The sequence below is a fragment of the Mchenga conophoros genome, linkage group LG18, assembly GCF_057382185.1.
Source record: "Mchenga conophoros isolate Kocher_MC1m ecotype Shallow Benthic linkage group LG18, M_conophoros_male_GT1.1, whole genome shotgun sequence".
Classification (NCBI taxonomy): Eukaryota; Metazoa; Chordata; class Actinopteri; order Cichliformes; family Cichlidae; genus Mchenga; species Mchenga conophoros.
In genome coordinates, this window is record NC_140543.1 from 26950110 (window position 1) to 26968768 (window position 18659).

Sequence of the window (18659 nt, forward strand, 5' to 3'; positions counted from 1 at the left end):
TATAAAAATATTTAAATGTATATATAAAAATATGGCATGATGAAAAAGTGAATAAGCTGATTTCTGAAGCTAAAATGCCTGAACAACTTGGCATACGATAAGCTTTTTGTCCGCTTTCGCATTCCGTCCGACTCTGAAGTCCAGCAGCGTTAAAGCAATGCTTTAACTCTGAAAGTACCCTGATCACAAACTTGAACGATCAACACAAATGCTCTGCGGACTAAAATAATTGTTTAATCGCTGGGTAAGTTCAGATTACGCACTCGCGTCCTATTTGTTTATTAATAAGTACTTTATAAGTACTAGTCTGTTATTATTGCTGAAAACTCTGTTTTACCAGCTGCTGCTGCACTTCACACATTCCTGCCCTCCAACCGTCTGCAGGAGTGTGTGAAGATGCTAAAAAGAAGAAATTTTTCAAAAGCAAAATACGCAAGTTGCCTTAATAATTGCGTTTTTCTTGAATTTGTATAACCTGCTCAAAGTCGACACTGGTAATGTAACCTGGTTAATAATAAACCTCCTCCCCCACTTTCAGGTCATCTCCTCATGGCAGAGGTTTTTTATGTTGGAGTGGACGTGGGCACAGCCAGTGTGAGGGCTGCACTAGTGACCAGGGAGGGCCTGCTGAAGAGCACTGCACAGGAGCCCATCGGCATTTGGGAGCCGGAGTCTGACCACTATGTCCAGTCCTCCACTGAGATCTGGGAGAAATGCTGCACAGTTGTCAAGGTGGGATGATTTATGGCCTCAGTGTGTGTTATAAAAATATACATCCATCCCTCTACAGCAGCAGTCTGAGCACAGATACACCAACACAGACTCATGTGTTCATTTTAGCTAATTTTTAGCATGGATGTTAATAGTATTTTAGCAGCTAAAGAAAAAAAAGCAGTTTCTTCATTATATATATGTTTTAATTATTTAAAAATTTCTTCTAAAACGTATTATTTAATATTCCTACCGCCCTTACATTGTTCTCTGCTAATTATTTCAGCATTTTCTTCACTACATCAGCCATCGTTTGTTATTTTTAGCTAACTCTCGGTAAGTCTTTCAGTCGTTGTGTATTGTCATATGCTAATGTTTCGCTTACTTTGCTATAATTACTTTAAGCTAGTTATTTCGTCTTTTTATTCAGCACCTATTTTAGGTAAAATATAAAATATATTTACTATTTTGACCATTTTGGTTACCTTTAGCTAGCTACTGTACTCGTGCTTTTTCTGCTAACTTTCTGCATTTAATTCCCTCCTAGTTCAAACTCAGCTGTTGCAGTAGGCTTCTTACTACCAGTACATTTGCATAATTAATTAAACTAGCACCACTGAAGAACAATGGGCTGTGAGCTCAGTTTCTTGATCATTAATATGCCAAGTGTCATGACCATGAGGACCATTCACAAAGAACTGAGGAATGGCTTTCAGTCATTGTGCAAAGGCACTGTTTATAAGGTTGGGGAAACCTGCAGTCAGCTGAGACTGAAAAAGTCACTGGGATGAGTGACCAAGCGTTTCTCCCACTGAAAAGGCTACATCCAGATGATTTTTGGGATTTCCTTACCTAAATGATTGCGCATGCATCAAGACATTTTACTTCAAGATGTTGCACCTCCATTGTTTCCAATACACAAAACACTATAACCAGTGGTCTAGAATTAAGCTGTGTGTTGTTGTTACACTGTAAACTAGTTTGTTTGAAATACATTGCTGAAAAGTTGTTATGCAGGACCCAATCAATTTGCCTTTTATTTAGAACTCCCCTGTAAATACAGCATTACTGTATGTCTAAAGAATATAGGGCATATATTAGTATCAGATCATTTTTTACACCCTAAGTTGGCCCCCAAAATCTAGTATTGGTCAGGCTCTACTCTTAATGGCAGCACACACACTTTGGCAACAGCTGCCTTAAGTTATGGGAGGTATATACTCGGCAGCTGGCATATGTGGTGGATGACTGGTCTCTGCGACAAAAAAATTAACATTAAAGGGTTTTTCCTGGCTCCAAATGTGCCTGTGGGAGAAGCATGATTCATCCACATTAGGTTAAGGCAAAGAATATGTTTTACCTTAGTTAACAGAGGTTTATGTAATGAGAAAAATGTGAGTAAATTTAACTGTACTAAAAAAAATTTAAAAAATACCTGTTAAAAATGCTGGTTGAAATCATCAGTAGTGGTAATTTCCCCTCAGTGGAAGGCAAAAACCTCATGGGCAAGGAATATTCAGGAATAAACTTGTATTAGACTCACTACATGTTGTAAACGTGTTGTGCTGAAAAATCTTTTCTATGTATTGCCAATGTACTCCCTAGGTTTCAATGTGCACTTGGTTGGGAATCTCAAGCACACATCCTGTGTGAACAGCTGTTTATTTATGAAAGGCAGAAATTGACATCATAAGTTGGTAAATGTATTCGTGCCCTCTTACGGTTGCAGGATGAGTAAATGCACGGAGGAAATGTAATTTAAAAACAACTGCGTGTATTTGTTCCAGAAAGTTACTCACGGTGTGGAGAAGAGCCAGATTAGGGGGATTGGCTTTGATGCCACCTGCTCTCTAGTGGTTTTGGACCAAAGCTTCCAGCCTGTGCCCGTCAGTCAGGAAGGTAAGCGATTTATTTTATTGCATTTGATCTGATCTGAATGCTTGGTAAGCATTGGTTATGTAAGCCCCATTTTTGCTGAGCATTGATCCTTCAGGGGGGAAAAAAATCACCCCTCCACAGTGAGGTCCAAGGTCATAGTCGGCTGCAGAGTAGAAGCCTGGAGCTGGATTTGAATCATGTTTTTGCTTATTAAGCAAGACACAAAAGCATGACCCAAATTCTTTGGCTAAATACTGAATTTGTACTCCAAGATGAAATCTATCCATGACAACAGTTTTATGTATCAGGTCTTAACAGATACAATATTATATCCAATATTAGCTCTCTGGTGTTTGTTGCCTTCTCCCTTACTGAACTGCTTTTCCCAGGTGACCCCCAAAGGAACGTAGTGATGTGGATGGACCATCGTGCTACAGAGCAGGCTGATCGTATAACAAAAAATGGCCACAGGGTCCTCAGCAGGGTAGGGGGAGTCATGTCACCAGAGATGCAACCCCCTAAGCTGCTCTGGCTTAAAGAGGTGAGAGGTGAACAAGGTCACCACTGATCTCTGCATGTTTTATTATTGCTCTTTGTACTGGCTGTTCAGCAGATACCTGGTGGGCTTTTTTTTGTTTGTTTTTTATTACTGTTTTAGCCTTAGCATATTTGTCATACAGTTGTTGCTTTTATTCTCACACACTCTGTCTTTCACTCATTCAGAATCTAAAGGAGAACTGCTGGAACAAAGCCAGTCACTTTTTTGATCTTCCAGACTTCTTGTCTTGGAAGGCATCCGGCTCTTTAACGAGGTGAGCTGTCGATGATGTTACGGAGACTTACACACTTATGTATGTCTAATAAAAAAAGGAGGTAGGTTTGAAAAGGATCACCACTAGCAGGCCTAAACCCCTTGTATTAATTCAAACATATTTGCTGGTGGGCTGCCCCATTAAAAACAATAGTCTTCTTTCTGTTCTCAGTTAAAAAGAAAAGATGCAGTTGCCTAATCCGTTGTAAAATGTGTGGACAAAGTCATTGGTTTTCACAAAATACTTGTATCTAATGTGTGCTGTTAATAAAGCATGTTTATTATCCTACAGTATTTGCAAGTGGATGCATGTTGTCCAATGTTGCACAGGTCTTTATGTACTCTGGTGTGTAAGTGGACCTACTGCCCTCCAGAAGGATGGGAAGCCAGCTTCTGGACGAGCATTGGACTGGACGACCTGCTGGAAAATAACTTCTCCAAAATAGGCCAGAAAATGACATTTTATACATTCAGATAGTTTGACTGATTATTTCTTATATCTTTTACAGTTTTTGTGTCCTTTATTAAATTCTAAGAATTAAAAATTTTAAATAATTTTGTCATCCAGGCAGTGTGACGTGTCCTCCAGGAAGTCCACTGGGAGAGGGCCTTACACAGGAGGCAGCAGCAGATTTGGGTTTGGACCCAGGAACTGCAGTTGGGGCTTCTCTCATCGATGCCCATGCTGGAGGCTTAGGTATCAGATGACGAATCACACTTACTTGAAAACAAAAGTATTTTCTTGTCATGAATAAGCTGAGATTACTCAGTTTGCAGCCGCTTTCACACAGCCTGTGACTGAGGCTGTTCCATATGAAAGCTATAGTGAAAGCATGGAGGGTAATCACATAGCCAAGTCATCACACACCAGAGATGTGTAGCTGTTTTTTAATGGTGTGCTGGAGTGGTGCAGACATGCTGGAGGAGTAAAAATTGCTCTATGCTGTCGCGTTGTTATGCCTATTTAGAGGTACTGAAAGGAAAATGAAGGCATAAAATGTCAGTGATGCAAAGTTGATATTTTATTTGCAAAGTTGATATTTTGATATGCTACGTGTCAGGGTCACAATAAAAAAGAAGTTCATTCCTTAAGGAGCAAAGTTTAATATAAACATTTACTAAATAGACTTTAATATTTCATAATTTCCACTTGTGGCTGTGGCTTTTCAGTATCCTGTGTGCAAAGTTTAAACTTTAACTCCAAAACAAAGCATGTGCTAAGTTAAATCATTATTTTTGTAGGTGCATGAATACACTAGGAAACCAACTTAAACATCATAGTAATATGTATATGGACAAATGTAAATTTGGGCTTGATGGTAGTTCTATATTAGATGCTAGTTTATCCATCCATTATATTTTGCTTATTTAAAGCCACGTCACAGTAGCAGCAGGCTAAACAGGGTGCTCCCGACGGCTTTTCCAGTCCTTTCTAGGAGATCCCGGGGCATTCCCATGACGCGTCAGATATATAATCTCTCCAGGAGCTTTTGGGTCTACGTTGGATTGTCCTCCAAATTGCATATGTCAGAAAAACCTCTTAAAGGAATCTCCAAGGAGGAGGCTTCCTAACCAGATGCTTAAACCATCTAAGCTGTTTATGTTTGGCGTGGAGGCGCATTGGCTCTATTTCAAGCTCTCTCCTGATGTCTGAGCTCCTCACCCTGTCTCTAGTGCTCGCAAATAAAAGAAATCAACACAAGTTGCCTTTGTGGTGTGGCTGGGCTCAGCCTTCGAGATAGGGGAAGCATTTTTGCACTTCTTTGTGAAATGTATGCCTATTGATCAGTGGATGACCTGCCACAAGTTAAAGCGCTAATTATCAGGATAGTGTGATCCTCACTGAAAAGTGAAAACAACCTGCTTGACCAGCCGACAACTTGTGACTGTACTTAGTTACCAAAAAATAAATAAATAAATAAAATACCTTTTTTGGTTTTATGAGTTTGCTGGAAGAAGGAAGTGAGAAGGGAGATAATAGATGGATGATGTGATAATATTTCAACAACTATAGTTTACCACATGAGGATTAGGTGCCTAGCGTGTGTTAGATGTTCCCATCTTTAATATTATGGGAAATAAACTGAATAACAAACCCGCCTGAGATGTTAGTGAATTTCTGACCAGTGTCAGGGCAGCAGCAGACCTTCCTCAGGATCAGAAATCCTCACCATCTGGATCTGTTCTGTGAGCTGAACTCGTCGTGAACTCTTGCCTTTGACCCTCAACCGTGACCTCTGCCAATCACACATTGCTGCGTCAGTGAGAGGTTACAGCACTCTGCACCATTAGTTTCTGTTCATGTCACAGTGATGGAGACTGGCCTCCCACCTTAAACTCAAACCAGCTTGATAAACATTATTCCAGCAGTTAGCGTCACTGCTGAATCCTATGAAGAGGTTGGAGCACAATTTCATTCATGTGGATTTAAAGCTCTAGCAGCATCTTTGACACTTTGTGTTAGATGACAGCAAAAAAACCCAACAACTTAATTATTACAATGTATCTTTTTCCCCTGCATAAAATAAAGAGTGTTAAATAAAGCAACATTAACCTCCTCCTTCCAGGTGTGATCGGTGCTGATGTGAAAGGTTTTCATTTGCCCTGTGAGGGTCTGCCGATCACTGCACGCATGGCGCTGATCTGTGGAACGTCAACTTGTCACATGGCGGTCAGTAGTTCACAGCTGCTGTTCACCTGATTGGTGTAAAATTACCGTGCTAGTCTACTACTGTACTGTTCCCCAGTGGCCTTTGTGATTGTGTATATGTTCCTGTGAAAATCTCCTGATGACTAATAAAAACGTCTTCTGATGATTAATCGTGTACTCACCACCTTCATTTCCTAGGTGCACAATCTGTCTTAACTAGTCTGATAAGATATCTTTCTAAAAGCCACTCTATCTGTATTACTTGTTTATACTTATGTGAGCATTGTTAAAAATTGTTTATAGACATAAATTATCCTGTCTGCACAGGCCAACTGCAGTAACTCTGAGATGAGAAGCAAATGGCACGCATATCCTGTTAGTCCGGCGGTTTCTCTTTTAATTTATAAAATATCTACCTCCAACTAAAACTAACTAAAAGATTTCCTGTGCCATCAGATCAGTGAGCAGCCCCGGTTTGTGCCAGGAGTGTGGGGGCCCTACCTATCTGCCATGGTGCCTGGACTGTGGCTCAACGAGGGAGGGCAGAGTGTGACAGGAAGGCTGGTCAGTCTACTCATATTTTCTTGATCTTTTTCATTCATATTTAAATTATTTTTCAGATCCTCTTCATGCTCAATACTAACAGAAAACATGGAGACAAAACCACTTATTTTTTCCTCACCTTTCACATTTGAACTACTGGTTTGACAAAAGGAGCTAATGCTTTAAGATGTATATAGATTCAGCTTTGACATTATTAGTTGAAGCCAGGTGGCCACCAGTCATTTGTGATCCTTTTCAGTTTAAATGTATTGCCTCTTTCCTCCCTCAGATTGACCACATGGTGAAAGGTCACACTGCATATACCCAGCTCCAGGAACAGGTTCAGCAGAGGTCAGCTGATGCTTTTAATACTGCAGTTCCCAACAATGCTTTTGCACATCTGTGATCCTCATCAGCTGGGCTAGAATAATGTCAAGTATGCTTTTGGGAGATTAGAAGCTCAGTAATGTGCTTTCAGTGCAACTCAACTGTTCTCTGGAGGAATAGGAAGTTAAATTTTTTGATATACGGTACTTCACGTTTGCTGAAGATTGAATATAGATTTCATGCTCGCCAACCACCATGGCATTAATATAGGTAATATCAGCTATCATTTTAGGTGTCCTGGCAACAGTGTTTTTAATTTTATAGGCTTCCTTTTGCTGGCGAGAATATCTACAGCTACTTGAACAACCATTTGAGTTCGATGGCCAACTCCTGCTCTGCTGTCGATCTGCTAGGGTCCAGTCTTCACGTGTGGCCGGACTTTCATGGAAACAGGTCGCCCCTGGCTGACCCAACTTTGAAGGGCATGGTAAAGGCTATGACTTAAAAAGAAGGATATGTGTAGACTGACGTTGTGTTGGATGTGTGAGTATCAGATTTTAAGTTAGGGTATGCCTGCTTTGAATGTTTCTTCCTTTTTGTGCACTTGGGGTTTTCTTAATCTTTTCTTAATGTTCTCTTATGCCCGTGGAAGTCTGTGTTTCAAAGATCCATGCTCTACAGAATGATTATGAATGAATTCCACAATGATTCCACATATATGTGTGAGGCTTTTAGAAGCAGCAACATATACGCAGCTCTGACTGGCTGCTTTCCTGTTTTTGCACTTTTTTCATTTGTCACACATTTAAAAGGTTTAATCAAAACAAATACATAAATTCCATTGTAAAATGAGGGCAAATGATTAAAGTCAGACGTAGGGCTGTTCAATATAACGATATATATCGGATGACGATATAAAAAGGTCTATCGTTTCATTTTACACTATCGTTTGTTTCGTGGTGTCGCAAAATAAACTGTTTACGGCAATATTTTTTCATTGTTTTGATGGTCACTTTAGTGGCTATATTAATTTATTAAAGTTCTTTCTTTCTCTTATATTTAATATAATCACACTACGGATGGACAAGCGCCTGTTTTTATGCGTTGTGGTTAGCAACAACGACGGTAACAGCATCGCGTGTCCGCTTGTTTATGTTCCACATAAACCTTTCACAATAAAGCTCAAGATCCTGTTGAGACTTTTCAAAATAAACTGAATCACGTGAAAGATGCAGAGTATTTACGGATGAGAAGTAAAAAAGAGCCGCCAGGTGCTAAAAAGTAAACCTTAGACTCAAACGTCAGAACAGGCTTTTCCCTGCAGCACGCTGTGTAATAAATACTCACAAAGAAAACGGCGGCCGTTACAACTTATGTCTAAAAATGTATAGTTTCATGCATCTGTTAAAACACTCGACTCCAGCTACATGACGCGCAGCTGGAAACACTTCCTGCAAGTCGAGCTGCCCGAGATTCACAGAATTTACAGAAAATGTTACATTTTTTGGATTTATATCGTTATCGGACGATAGAATTCTTATATCGGGATATGAGATTTTGGTCATATCGCACAGCCCTAGTCAGACGTTACTTTTGTTACATTTTCCAATTAAGGTGAGTTATTTTTGAACTGGTCCCTGTTATCCAACTCAAAGCTGTTGACTTATCTTTTTTTTTTTTTTTTTTTAATCTCTTTATTTTGATTTTTTGATACAAAAAAACAACAACCACAACAACAACAAAAAAAATAAATCCCAAAACAAAAAACAAGAAGCAACACAATAAGCAGTCTGAGACATGTAAAAGGAAAACTAATACATTATGGTAAATAATTGGGTATACCACCCATTTACACATTTGTCCTGACAAACCCATCCTGCCATTGGAGTGGGGCTGCCCCTCCAAAAAGATATCGTCATTACCGCTTAGTTTTGCACTCAGTCTTTCCATCGGTAAGATTCTAAAGATTTCTTTATACCACTGAGTTATTGTTGGTGGTTTTCATTGATCCAATTGAAAAGAATACATTTTCTTGCCAAAAACAATAATTTACATAGCAGTTTATATTTGTTAGCTGTTGACTCATCTTAATACAGGAAGTATTGTTAAAGAAAGCTCAGATTAAGTTATTTAGCTTTTCCTAAGAACCATCAGTAATGTTTCTAAAGAGCTTTACCATTGAATAAGACCATAAAGAACAGTGAATTTACAGGGAGTGCAGAATTATTAGGCAAGTTGTATTTTTGAGGAATAATTTTATTATTGAACAACAACCATGTTCTCAATGAACCCAAAAAACTCATTAATATCAAAGCTGAATGTTTTTGGAAGTAGTTTTTAGTTTGTTTTCAGTTTTAGCTATTTTAGGGGGATATCTGTGTGTGCAGGTGACTATTACTGTGCATAATTATTAGGCAACTTAACAAAAAACAAATATATACCCATTTCAATTATTTATTTTTACCAGTGAAACCAATATAACATCTCCACATTCACAAATATACATTTCTGACATTCAAAAACAAAACAAAAACAAATCAGCGACCAATATAGCCACCTTTCTTTGCAAGGACACTCAAAAGCCTGCCATCCATGGATTCTGTCAGTGTTTTGATCTGTTCACCATCAACATTGCGTGCAGCAGCAACCACAGCCTCCCAGACACTGTTCAGAGAGGTGTACTGTTTTCCCTCCTTGTAAATCTCACATTTGATGATGGACCACAGGTTCTCAATGGGGTTCAGATCAGGTGAACAAGGAGGCCATGTCATTAGTTTTTCTTCTTTTATACCCTTTCTTGCCAGCCACGCTGTGGAGTACTTGGACGCGTGTGATGGAGCATTGTCCTGCATGAAAATCATGTTTTTCTTGAAGGATGCAGACTTCTTCCTGTACCACTGCTTGAAGAAGGTGTCTTCCAGAAACTGGCAGTAGGACTGGGAGTTGAGCTTGACTCCATCCTCGACCCGAAAAGGCCCCACAAGCTCATCTTTGATGACACCAGCCCAAACCAGTACTCCACCTCCACCTTGCTGGCGTCTGAGTCGGACTGGAGCTCTCTGCCCTTTACCAATCCAGCCACGGGCCCATCCATCTGGCCCATCAAGACTCACTCTCATTTCATCAGTCCATAAAACCTTAGAAAAACCAGTCTTGAGATATTTCTTGGCCCAGTCTTGACGTTTCAGCTTGTGTGTCTTGTTCAGTGGTGGTCGTCTTTCAGCCTTTCTTACCTTGGCCATGTCTCTGAGTATTGCACACCTTGTGCTTTTGGGCACTCCAGTGATGTTGCAGCTCTGAAATATGGCCAAACTGGTGGCAAGTGGCATCTTGGCAGCTGCACGCTTGACTTTTCTCAGTTCATGGGCAGTTATTTTGCGCCTTGGTTTTTCCACACGCTTCTTGCGACCCTGTTGACTATTTTGAATGAAACGCTTGATTGTTCGATGATCACGCTTCAGAAGCTTTGCAATTTTGAGACTGCTGCATCCCTCTGCAAGATATCTCACTATTTTTGACTTTTCTGAGCCTGTCAAGTCCTTCTTTTGACCCATTTTGCCAAAGGAAAGGACGTTGCCTAATAATTATGCACACCTGATATAGGGTGTTGATGTCATTAGACCACACCCCTTCTCATTACAGAGATGCACATCACCTAATATGCTTAATTGGTAGTAGGCTTTCGAGCCTATACAGCTTGGAGTAAGACAACATGCATGAAGAGGATGATGTGGACAAAATACTCATTTGCCTAATAATTCTGCACTCCCTGTATATCACAGAATTTAAGGCCTTTATAAGCACAGAGCATACAGAGAAAAGTACTAAACTGAATCAATTTCAGCTTTTGTTTTTCATCATGTATATTTTATTAATAATTACATTTCATTATCTGTATCTTTGCCACACAGGTGTAGATACTGTAGGTAGGTGCAGTGAATGCTTAAATTGTATGGATTAGAATATACTGGACATTCAAAGCTAAGATTCAGCGCACTGTGTTAGAGGCCGGGATTTGATGAATTCATCATATATACAACCTTTGATCATCGTTTATGTCCAGTTGAGAATTAATCTGTGCACTCACATATTAAATGAACTGAAATCAGTAATGTGATCTCCAGTCTTGATATAAGGAATGAGAGAACTGACAGCTGTTATTTTAATCAGCCTGTTTCAGTTTCTTTAACTCTAAGTATCATAAAGTAATGTGGTAACATCTGGACTGACGAGTTTACTGTCAGCATTTTAATCGCTAGTTTAAAGGCTGTAGGTTGCAGCCATTGCTCTAACACTGTATAAATGTAACAGGCCTCAGTGTTGGTTCTAACAGTCTGAGCTGCTTCAAGCTTTATTTGTGAAGAGCACCGCAGCTTACAAAACACGTAGCTAGCTAGTACAGCTGCAATGTAAAATTTGCGATGTGTCCGTCCAACCAATCAGAGAGCTCTTTGCATCCCACGGTTTGGCTAATTTGCATTGCAGCAGGATTTTTAAAATGAAGTTGCTAATCTAAATGTTCATCCCTGAGCGAACAGGAAAGGGAAATGGATTTTGAAATGAGGAGTGGAATCGCCATTTTACAAAGCATTTTGAAAATCAGTTTATTAAATTGGAATATCTATATGAGTTGTTACATGAAAACTGTCAGACATTTGAGTTGGTTGTACAACTTGGACAAATACCATCATATTTAGCACTGCTTTGCGTTCTGATTTATCAGTTATATTTATCTCTTTGAGGACTAGAACTTTTGCCTGCTCTGGTGTTCCATTTAATTTAATGAATACCTTACAATCTGATGACCAAGTTGACTGTATTTTCTTCTGTTTTCTTAATATTCTTGGTGGTGCCCGGCGTGGCCTGGCAGCTAGCCTCGCTGGCTGGTGGTCTGGTGAATGTCCAACTCTAAAGTTTCTCTCCTCTTTGAAAGTTCTTCAAATTCAATACACTGAGGAGTGTTGGGGTCATCGCTCTCTGTTGACTGGTGTTTTTTTTTCTCTCTCAGGCATTTTGGTACCTTGCTGACTAACATGACTCTGTGAAGGATCCAAATGTGTTTAAATTCGTCGTAGTCGATGCCGAATGTTTGATAGCTGCGAACAAACCGGTGTGTTGACTGAAAATGGTTGACTTGAAGTGTCTCTTGTTTACTTATGAATTATAAAACAGCATAATGTTTGATATAAGATTCTAGTGATGCAGCCAAGTTCCCGACAAGGTCAACATTCCATGTGCAAATTAGGTTGTCACATGACATTTTTGAGGAAGGGATTATTTTTCTATTTTGTTTGTTTCAATCTCTGATATCTTTGTTAAAGATTTATTATCATTGCAATCCCATAAATATAACTGAAACAATTTAAAAAGCGATATATATATATATATCGATATATTTTACAAATTATTAAATACACCTGGCCAAAGAAGTCACTGATTTTGAATATACATATTCCACTTACGTTATTTCTTATCACCTTGATTAGTAAAGAATAAGAACCAGAACTTACCTGTTGATTGTATTATGAAACAATTTTTTTAAATTTATTCTTTTAAAAACTTCACATCCACAGATTTGACTTATTTTAGTTGTGGTGTGGAAGAGAATTATTTTCACTAGCTACAACCAGAAAACCCCCTTTTCTCCTAATAAGGTTAACAGTGGCTGTATTCTGTTCAATTAAACTGTGTTTATCCTATTTTGACATATCAAAGTGTCTCCTGAAATATGGTCCATCAGCATTAAAACTCAGCACATGGGGAAATAGTTAATTTAACTTGAACTTATTTAACTTTGCAGAACCACAGATTGTGTTTTCTAGAGTGCTGGTTTGGTACAGGGAAAGCAAATGAGATAAGATCCTAATGACTGATTTGATTTTGTAAGTCACAGCAAGACAGTTCAAACCTGTGCCTTAACCTTATTTGTTGAACTCCCCACAGGACTGAATAGGTTCAAGTTGGCAGTTTTATACGATTTGTTTCAGATAATATAACAATGACCAATGAACATATATTTTGCTCTCTACATAGACAGAAATTCACATTTAACTCATGCATTTGTGCTCAGCAGCCTTTCTATTCTCTTCCTGTCCCCTCGACTTCAAATCAAATTAATTTCCCATTACACAATAAAATGCCATTAATTGAGTTTGCTACTCTTATTCGCTTACTTAGCTTATGGTCCCTCACTAATCATATCAAAAAGAAACTATTTTTATTTGTGAGTTTAACTTATTATATTTGGTTATCCATGTTTTGTTTTGGTTTTTTTGGTAATTACTGGCGCCAAACCACATCTAAAATTCCAGGAAACAGAAAGCCAAGGAATGGAATATGAAAACCTGTTTTTAATAAATCACCAAACACTGGATGACAGCCTTGCTTTCACAAAATCTTAGACGGTGATCACACCCTTGCTGGTATTTTTGTGTCATTACTGTTTTGCAGGTAGTTGGACTCTCTTTGTCCCAGACCTTGGATGACTTGGCCCTTCTCTACCTGGCCACCATGCAAGCCCTCGCTGTGAGTCTGATGGCGTTTTGTGTTTCAAATGACTTCCTCTCTCTCAGACTGATACCCTAGCACCTTTAAGTACAAAGGAGGTTGTATTTGCTTTCTTGTAACTTTATTCCTGTTGTGTGTCCTCCTCTGGTTTCAGCTCGGTACACTTCATATTCTGGAGGCCATGAAAGAAGCAGGACATGAAATCAGAACCCTCTTCCTGTGTGGTGGATTGAGCAAAAACAACCTGTTTGTACAGATTCATGCTAATACTACAGGTAGTAAATACCAATAACATGGTTATATGTATATTTTGAAACACAGTTGCACAGTATGTACATTTATAATTTATTGAGAGTAAGAAAGAATGTTTGTATTAGTATTTCAATAACTTAACCACGAAATAAAGATTAAGAAGAAAATTTTAATTATGTGCAGCTTCCAGTGGCCAACTTTGAAGTTTAAAGAGTCGCCCAAAGTCTTTTTTTAACAACACAGCACAACAAGACAGAAGAAGTTACTCCTAGGATGGACTTACATGTAACTGAAGTAAATTTAGAATACAGACAATCAACAACAAAAAATAATTAATATATAGTAGGAATATGATACATGAAGACATTGAAGAACATTCAGGCAGAGAAGACCTGGAGAGAGGAAAAGGTAAAATAAGTTCTGTGATAGCTTTAGCCCATTCCATGTCTTCAATCTCATTCTCAGGATTGCCTGTAGTGTTGCCAGACCAAACTGAAGCTGTGCTAGTGGGAGCAGCAGTGCTGGGAGCATGTGCATCAAGACACTACAGCTCTATACAGGTAGAGTGAAGTTACAATACACATGAGTCAAACAACATCTGAGGGATTTGGCAGGAAATGCTTTTGAAACGTAATTAAGCACTCGTTAGATATAAGGTCTGAAGAAGAGCATCTCTGAATGGGCAACATGTTAAACATTGAAGCAGATGAGCTACAGCAGCAGAAGACCACACCGGGTGCCACTCTGTCAGATAAGAGCAGGAAACTGTTCTGATGTAACATTAAAGTTCATAAAGAACATGAAAGTATAAATCCAACTGCCTTGTATCAACAGGTCGGTCTAGTGTTGATGGTGTAAAGGTATGGGGGATATTTTTTGGCACACTTTGGGTTGCTAGTACCAAATGACCGTTCGTCAAATAAACACCTGACGAATGGTACGTAACTGGAAGTTTTTTCTGATATGTCACAATACCAACACAATAACATAACAAAAGTATCCCGGTGGAAATCCACTGAAACACTGTCGGCTGTCACAGTGGAAATTTGGATTTGCTCTTTTGCACAAGTAGAGATGGAGGTGCATAGTGTTTTACTCCAGTCTGCAATTTGACTTTAAGAGCTGGCTTCCCAAAATACATTCAGCGATTGTAGGGTAAGTTGTTCATTTTAACAGTTTTTCTGTTTAACAGAGTTAGAAAAGGATTAGAATCTGTGACTGGCTTTTTAAAATAATTTAATAACATTAAATTTTCACGGCACTGTTTGTGTTTTTGGTTTAAGCTGTACTCTTTGAATTATGGATTTCCGTTTGTATTATATTTATAGTTCCTGGTTATTCGGTTTCTGTTCTGTTTCTGTGCCTCCTCTGTGTTCTTGGTCTAATTCTGTTCTCCGTGTGTTGTATATTTAGTCTTAGTTTTCTGTCTTTATGTCTTCCCTATGTCCCACGTCTTGTTACTTTTGTCTCTGTGTTTCATGTTCCTCTGTCTCAGTATCAAGTCCACGTTTCTGTGTTATGCTTCCTGTTTACTTTTGCTTTGACAGTCTGTCCTTGGTTAATGTATTCTGCTTTTCTTCCTTTGTCTCACTATGGGGGAGTCTAAATTCATGGGCTGCATCCTCCTGAGGACACATTTGTAGGCCGAGTATGTCACAGCGACGCGACGAAGGCTGTCCAAATTCGTAGACTCCTCCGAATGCAGCCGACAAATGTGTCTTCCTTTTCTCCGAATTTGAAGGATGGGTCGGGTGTGTCCTTCGTGGCCCACCATATCCCAGAATTCATAGTGTGGCTTAGCCAATTCCAGTTTTCAACAATGGCGGCCGCTACTAAGTTTTAAATTACTCATACTAATCTTTCTGGGTCACAAAATAAACTTTTAACATATTTTCAGACCAGAATGTAGCTGTGTAAACTTCAAATATCTGCTCAGTTTATCAAGATATCACGTATTTGCAAAAATGCTCCGACGTTTTCGGAGACGTCTGCTACCCACCAGCTCGATAGCTAGCCGGGAGCTCGAGGGTCACTGAAGCCGCAGAGAACGGCACAACTCCCGGCACATCATTTTCAGATCACCGCGGACTTTTGCTACTCAGGTTAAACGTAATATATAAGTCACTTAGACAACCTAAAATTGTTATTGTTTGGCTTTTTTCAGTGTTGTATTTGTTTGTGAGTAAATCGGTTTGGCTGAGATTCAAGTTATTAGATTAGATTAGATTAGATTAGATTAAAAAAAAAACTTTTTTAATCCCCCGGGTGGTTTTCACACAGCTGAATAAACGTCAAACAGAAAACAGATTAAACAGAAGTGTGAGATGGTCGAGAATTTACGCCAGTGTCCTGTTATATTTCAGATAGCAAGGAGCAGTCAGCTGAGTTTATTAAACTCCACCGAGACAGCGGTGACGCAAATCTGAAGGCTAGACCGTCCAATTTCACAGCCGTTTACTTCCGGCCTACCCGACCTTCTGAGGACCCGGCCCACATAGACCGCGAAGGCCGAGTCCTCAGGAGGATGCAGCCCATGAATTTGGACATGACTTATATCTGATTTGTACCACCTGTGTTCCCACCTGTTCCCCATCATTGTCTTGCCCTCTCATTTAAGCCCTGTGTTTCCCTTTGCCCTTTGTTGCATCGTAACCTCACTGTGCTGTGTTTCTCCCTTCGTGTTCCTGATGAAATTCTAGTTCTCAGTCCCTGTGTTTCTTTTCCTAGTTTGTGTTTTTTATTTACTAGTTTCCAGTTTAGTTTCTATTTTATATGTTCAAAGTTTTGGTTTGTTTTTTGGGAAGTTTCTTTCTATGGAAAAGTATTCCCAGCAATAAAAGCTGCTGCTTTAAGTTTGTCCTCCGTTTGGCTCCTACATCCTGCCTGCCACAGCACACACCTTGACATAAATACATTTCAGTCAAAGAGGACACGTTTGATGAAGTGGTTGCATTTGAAGAACATATAAGTAATCCCATGTTTCTGAAACTTGGCTTTAAAGGGATGTTAATGATAACCACTTCATTATAAATACAATATGGATAGCATTTTTTAAAGAGACTGCCCCTGCTACTTAAATGTAAACTGCATATATCCCAGTTTATTTTGTAAAAGCCAACATCTTTTTTTTGTCAGCATCATAGAAGACTGTGTTGTGCAGCTGTTTTGAGCAGTTGAGCAGTACTTAAAAACGAAATACGTGTCTCTTTAATCTAGGTCAACTTGGTATTTTAATGTTTAGTTTACAGTTTACAGTCTGCAGCAGTTTGCAGTGTAATCATTAAATGCTGTAGTGTCATGGAAACACAGCAGAGGTCAAACATGACATAGGTTTTGTCATACATAATCACTGACTCACTGCCTGCATCTGCTAGGTGGAACCAAACTACATAATAAGCAATGCACTGTGCTGGCTTTTGTTACAGACAGGTATGGATTCATCTTGTGTCAGGTCAACTCATCATCTCTTTGTGTCTCAGCTCCACAACTCTGAGCAGCCTCAAAGCCAGACAGACTAAAAATACGATGCTGTTATTTGGACGAGGATGCACCTGTCAACCCATTACGAACATAGACACAGCAGGCAGTTGTGTTGTCTGAGCCTCCGAGCTGCAAACAGTCAGCTGCATGGATTTTGTAGGTTTAGACAGCAGAGGGGCCCTGCACTGCATTAATTATAAACTCCGCCACAGCAGCAGGCTGCTGCTTTTACTATAACTGGGTCATGGCTGACATGAAGCTGAATCAGTGTGCTATCATTTATTGAATGAAATTCATGTGTGTGTCTTGTGTTTCAGGAGGCCATGGAAAAAATGGCTAAAGTGGGGAAAGTCGTCCAGCCTGACAGTGAAGTCCAGAGGTGAGGAATTCTGCAACAGGAAAGGAAATGCTTGACTCTGATGCCTTCTTTGTGTTTAATAATTGATATAGTTATGGGATATTTTAGGAATGAAATCCGAAATATACAGCAGGCATCAAATTTATCTCATGATTTTCTTTATTCCTTCCTTTTTTTTCAGCTTCTATGAGAGGAAGTACAAGGTGTTCCTGCGACTGCTCGCCCACCAGAGGGAGTGCCAGGCCCTCATGAGCCAGAGATGACAGTGCTGGTGGGAGGTGCCTGAGATGAAGCTCGCTCTCTGTGACACAACAGTGATGACAAATCAAGAACGAGACGTCTTAACCTTGCTGCTTTTTTCAGTATAAATAATGTTTTTTTAATTCCATTATGGGGGTTTAACATTCTCATATGATACTATGTCATATATGCAGGACTTATCAGATGACATATGGCATCAGATCTCTGTGTAAAACTATGTGTTTCAAATTCAGGCTGAATGGGACAAGTGGCAGTTAAAGTCAAACATCATGGAGTGTTATCTTCTAATGCATTCCTAATAAATATTTCAAATGAACACTCCTGTCTCTGTCACTCCAGCCTAATGTGTCTGGATAAACAAGCTTATGTCCTTCCAGTCAGCGTTCAGTGACATTCATTTTTAAACTGCTTGTCCTTTGTTCTCTCCTCACTCGACTTCATCCCTCCATTTCCTGTTTTTAACACCTCCCTTGTCCTTAAATTCTCCTGTCTGCTGCTCACAGAGGGGAAGCCTGTTGCCATCGTTCCCCTAGATAAAAGTTGATAAGCTCTTAGCTGATGCTGTCAACCCGGTGAGGAGGGAACACCAAATCCCACACAGCTGAGTTAACACTTCAAACACAACTAACTTAGGATACAGAGGAGATCCTGGACATATCTATATCTATGATATATATATATATATATATGTATATGTATGTATGTATATACATGTATGTATATATATATATCCATCCCATCCATCCATTCGCTACCGCTTATCCTTTTCAGGGTCGCGGGGGGTGCTGGAGCCAATCCCAGCTGTCATAGGGCGAGAGGCGGGGTACACCCTGGACAGGTCGCCAGTCTGTCGCAGGGCTAACACACAAGGACAGACAACC

At 39.5% G+C, this 18659-nt stretch overlaps 1 protein-coding gene across 1 annotated transcript; it reads left to right on the forward strand.

Annotated features, from left to right (window-relative positions):
* Positions 1-120: 120 nt before the first annotated feature.
* fggy (FGGY carbohydrate kinase domain containing) lies at positions 121-18094 on the forward strand. Its single transcript, XM_085255051.1, has 16 exons — positions 121-244; positions 539-732; positions 2499-2610; positions 2979-3130; positions 3313-3401; positions 3731-3846; positions 3969-4097; positions 5968-6071; positions 6507-6614; positions 6883-6944; positions 7245-7407; positions 13371-13445; positions 13582-13702; positions 14145-14239; positions 17477-17538; positions 17699-18094. Exons 2-16 carry the CDS (start codon positions 550-552, stop codon positions 17778-17780), a joined length of 1653 nt encoding a protein of 550 aa, XP_085111177.1. The 5' UTR covers positions 121-244; positions 539-549; the 3' UTR covers positions 17781-18094.
* Positions 18095-18659: the final 565 nt, after the last annotated feature.